The sequence below is a fragment of the Lolium rigidum genome, chromosome 6 (assembly GCF_022539505.1).
Source record: "Lolium rigidum isolate FL_2022 chromosome 6, APGP_CSIRO_Lrig_0.1, whole genome shotgun sequence".
In the NCBI taxonomy this organism is placed as follows: Eukaryota; Viridiplantae; Streptophyta; class Magnoliopsida; order Poales; family Poaceae; genus Lolium; species Lolium rigidum.
This window is the reverse complement of record NC_061513.1, coordinates 169,366,962-169,370,955: the sequence shown is the minus strand read 5'-3', so window position 1 is coordinate 169,370,955 and position 3,994 is coordinate 169,366,962. Positions and strand designations below refer to the sequence as shown.

The window sequence follows — 3,994 nt, the reverse complement described above, 5'->3', positions numbered from 1 at the left end:
GCCTGCCAAGAAGTCTCAAAGCACACAGTACTAGTACCTCTTTCATTGCTGCTCACAGCAACAAGTTGCTGTTACACGTTTCTAGGAAAGCAACAAGTAAAATGATACAAAATAAATATTGCATAAGCAGCACTTTCTTATAGTAGCAGCAGGCCGCTCGCCGGTAACAATCTGCAAAATACACGACTATCTAATTAAATAAACGGATGATCATACCACGGCGACCATTTGTAAAGTTCAATTATTGTGCAAGCATTCTCTTGTCTGAAAAACAAGAAAGCATATTAAATATGTGTTTCTGTAGTTCTGCTACACCGGAAAAATACCAACTGGAGTTGTTGTTACTTGATACTACATATCCTTCGTCAGATCGCAGTTATGACACAAAACACGAATCAAGCAAGCATTCAGCACAAGAGTCCAGAACAAACACCACTTCCAGTTTACTGATACATCAACAACAAACAATACTACCGATATACGATGCCAGTGCATGCCATTCATAGTTCTGTATGTGGCAATAGTCTTATTCATTGAGAACAAGACAAGATTCAACGGCAATAGTTGATTATTCCTGAGCATGACTTCCAATGCTCGATGACCAGATGCTGCTCCTCTGAAGTCCTGATAAAGCGAGACATGAATTGGTTATATCTTGTTAATATGTGATACATGTACAATGAGTCATTACTGTGCATGAAATATGATCATGCATTACAGAGTGGTTTTCTGGACTAGAAAAGCATGTGGTTGTCGTAACAAAACCATAACTCAACATTTGACATGTAAATCATTGTGGTATTTTCTATTTGTGGAGTGATGTTTTGGCACATGAGTGCGTATGCTCCCTTTATATTGAAATACATGTTAGACACATTTTAAAATGTCAAAAAAATTGAAACAAAAATTTCGCACGTACATCTTCATGTGCTACACGCTCACAAAGTTGTGTCATGAAAAATCGACATGTCATGTGGCGTGTGTAAAAAAGATAAAATTCGGTGCTGAAACAAAGACTTGTCACAAGATAAATTTTCTCTTTTTCGCTTAGACTATAAAAAATATTATTTTTTCGTGAAACTTGACGAATACACATATATTATGGAGATGTACATGTAAATTTTTTTGTCAATTTTTTTTAACACTTGGAAATATGTTTTTATGGTAGAGGGATCATACGCACCCGGGTGCCGAATTGAGTTTCTGATGTTTCTCCCACCTAGGTTTTTTGTTCTTCCCATGTAAATCAGTCTTTGGGGTATATAAATAAAATATGCACTGTAGGGATTTTCCCGTAAGGTAACTTCGTCAAAAGGAAAATCTAGATATGCACGATGGGAATACTTGACACATGTTTTTCTGGCTCGTGATTCTGCACGATTCTGCCTAACAACCTTCTTTTCATTTTATTGTCAATATGTAGAATGAACTCGTGCTACTGGTTGACTTCTGGCTAGTTCAATGCTCATTTAGTGCGATTGTTTCCTCCAGTGTTAACAAAACTAGTTTAGTAGAGCGCACAAGTGAAGGATTCTGTCATTCAGGTGACAACTGCCCAGTGTGGTGACTCAAATGACTCTCTGCTACGGCAGTTGCATCACAGACATGCATTTTGTTCTGTATTTATACTAATCAGAGAAATTTGAATATTTGATTAAGCAATACGATATTTTTGTATACAATTGTTTTAGGAGTTTGCCCATAAGATCGTGGCTAAATTTTTTTCTCTAAATTATGACATTTTTTCTAAATGTCCTTCAAGAGGGCAATGATTGTTTACATGTTTGCATTAAAGCTAATAGTTATATGGATTATTTTTAATTATACCATCAAATGAAAAATCTGATCCATCTTCCAGATTACAAAATCGATGCATGATGATAGCAATTATACGTCATACCTTGTATGCCATTAGCTAGCGGTAGAAATGGCACAATATGAGGATATGTGCAAGGATGATAGAAAATCCAGTAATTGCCGACATGTTGCACGACACATGCCCAGAATTTACATGTTTCTTCCTAATCGAGCTGGTAACATTAACCGATTGAGAACCTGGCAGAATCTCAAAAAATTATTGATTGGCAATGAACATGACAACAAGAAACTGAGGTCAAATTATCAGAAGAATTTAAACTTACAATTGAAATCCATCCAACCAAAGACCATGTTCTCCATGTCATGCACAATTATTTTATCCATCAATACAATATCTGCGATATGATGAAAAAAAAATTAGGCCCAAAAAACCAACTATACATAGGCAGTGAATTGTTAATAATGGTCTTGAAAACTTAAATCTAAGAATTTAATAGGAAAACAACATGTACAGTGAAATATAATATTAGGAGTTCATTTGACTGACCTCCAAGTATCGTTACTTGTGAACCGTAGTTCCTTTTCCATGCAATGCAATGAGTTTCTTGGTCCTCCTGCAATGCATATATTATCATAACATGAATTTGTGACAAGTCTTACATTGTTAGCTATGATGTACAAATTCAACGTTGAAAGGCTTTTGGACTTACAGAATAGAGATAATTTTTCGGCTTCAAATTCATTACGGCACCACCCGCAAAGTGCAGTGTTATTGATGGAAATGACAAATCAACACTGTCCAAATAATTTGTATCAAAACCCAATAAAGAGATGTTTGTTTCTTTCCATAAACAAGAACAATTACCTGGTAGATGTAATGAAGCATCGATCTGAATTTTTTACCACTTGGCGTGCAGATCTAGTTACTGCAGCAGCAATCTACAAAGAAGAACAATGATGATGTAAGTCATATAGTCCTCATTATATAGTTAAATCAAACACGAATCGCAGATCCTACCGCATTGATGAATGGATCATATGCTCCATCTGCGAGAAAAGCCAATGAAGTTCCAGAATCTGCAATTGTCAGGTGTCTTCTCGATGGTCTAAAGACCGAGGGCTCAATGTCAAGTTGTTGACCATTGACCGCAATGGTCTCCAGATGAAGTTGAAAAATATTACTGTATTTCATTACAAAAAAGTTAGAAAACTCATGCATGGAATACGTGTCACTCGTCGCATGGCTAGTCTACTAGTACTGCTGGGTTTTCAACCTGGCACTTTGGCTCGACTCTTGGGGTTAAGTCCATCAAGTAGTTGTCAATATTCTTGGTTAGTCTAGGTTTTAGGTCGAAAGACTTGTGAAAGAATCACTTGTTCCCGATGAGCCTAAGGCTCTGCCTGCCGCCGATGGCCGCTGTTGCTGATTCGTCCTCCACCAGCTCTATGCCTCCCCTGGTTCTGATCCCCGTGAGCTCAGCTCCTCCCCTGCCTTCACACCTTCCTAGATCCTCTCCTACGCTGGCTGTGCTCCTCCCTGTAACGATCCCCGTTGCCACCGACGATCACTGGGACGTGAGGTGGATATAGGCAGCTTGTGGTAGCCACCGGAACTTGAATGATTTGGGAGAGAAGCCGGACCCAAAGGAGAAGTGGGACGGGGAGAGACGAAAGGGGGCAGGAGAGTTTCAGAATTGGGTTCAGGTTTATGTTCCATGTGGTCCGCCTGCCAGTGCTCTCCTTTTGTAGCTAATGAGCTTGTCACCAGCCATCCCAGCAGCCCACAACCCATGTCCACCATGATCCAATATGCCTCCATATACAGACATGGCATTACCACCCCCAAGCAATGGCTGAACCAGGTCGCCACTGTTTGTAGCTCCGCATTGTTCACAACATTCTTCTTCTCATCTTTTGGGTCCGCCCAGGAGTGTTCCTTGTCATTGTTGCATTGAACTTTGGTACTTCTTTACTGAGAATCTCCAATACCCCGGGATCCCATTGTTTGTACTAAAGTTGTCTTGCCAAATGGGTAGGAACAGAAATCATGTCTGCATTAAACTTTGGTACATCTTTACTGAGAATCTTCAATACCCCGGGACCCATTGTTTGTACTGAAGTTGTCTTACCAAATGGTCGAGGAACAGAAATCATGTCACATATGGATCGTGCGCTG

General features: G+C 39.3%; 1 protein-coding gene across 1 annotated transcript; it reads right to left on the bottom strand.

Annotated features, from left to right (window-relative positions):
- Positions 1-1,915: 1,915 nt before the first annotated feature.
- On the bottom strand, positions 1,916-3,573 carry LOC124663538 (aspartic proteinase 36-like). The gene is made up of 6 exons (XM_047201228.1): positions 2,837-3,573; positions 2,684-2,757; positions 2,529-2,613; positions 2,366-2,432; positions 2,142-2,213; positions 1,916-2,055 (listed from the first exon to the last, which is right to left on the bottom strand). The coding sequence occupies exons 1-6, from the start codon at positions 3,035-3,037 to the stop codon at positions 1,916-1,918; spliced, it is 639 nt and encodes a 212-aa protein (XP_047057184.1). The 5' UTR covers positions 3,038-3,573.
- Between the last annotated feature and the right edge of the window lie 421 nt (positions 3,574-3,994).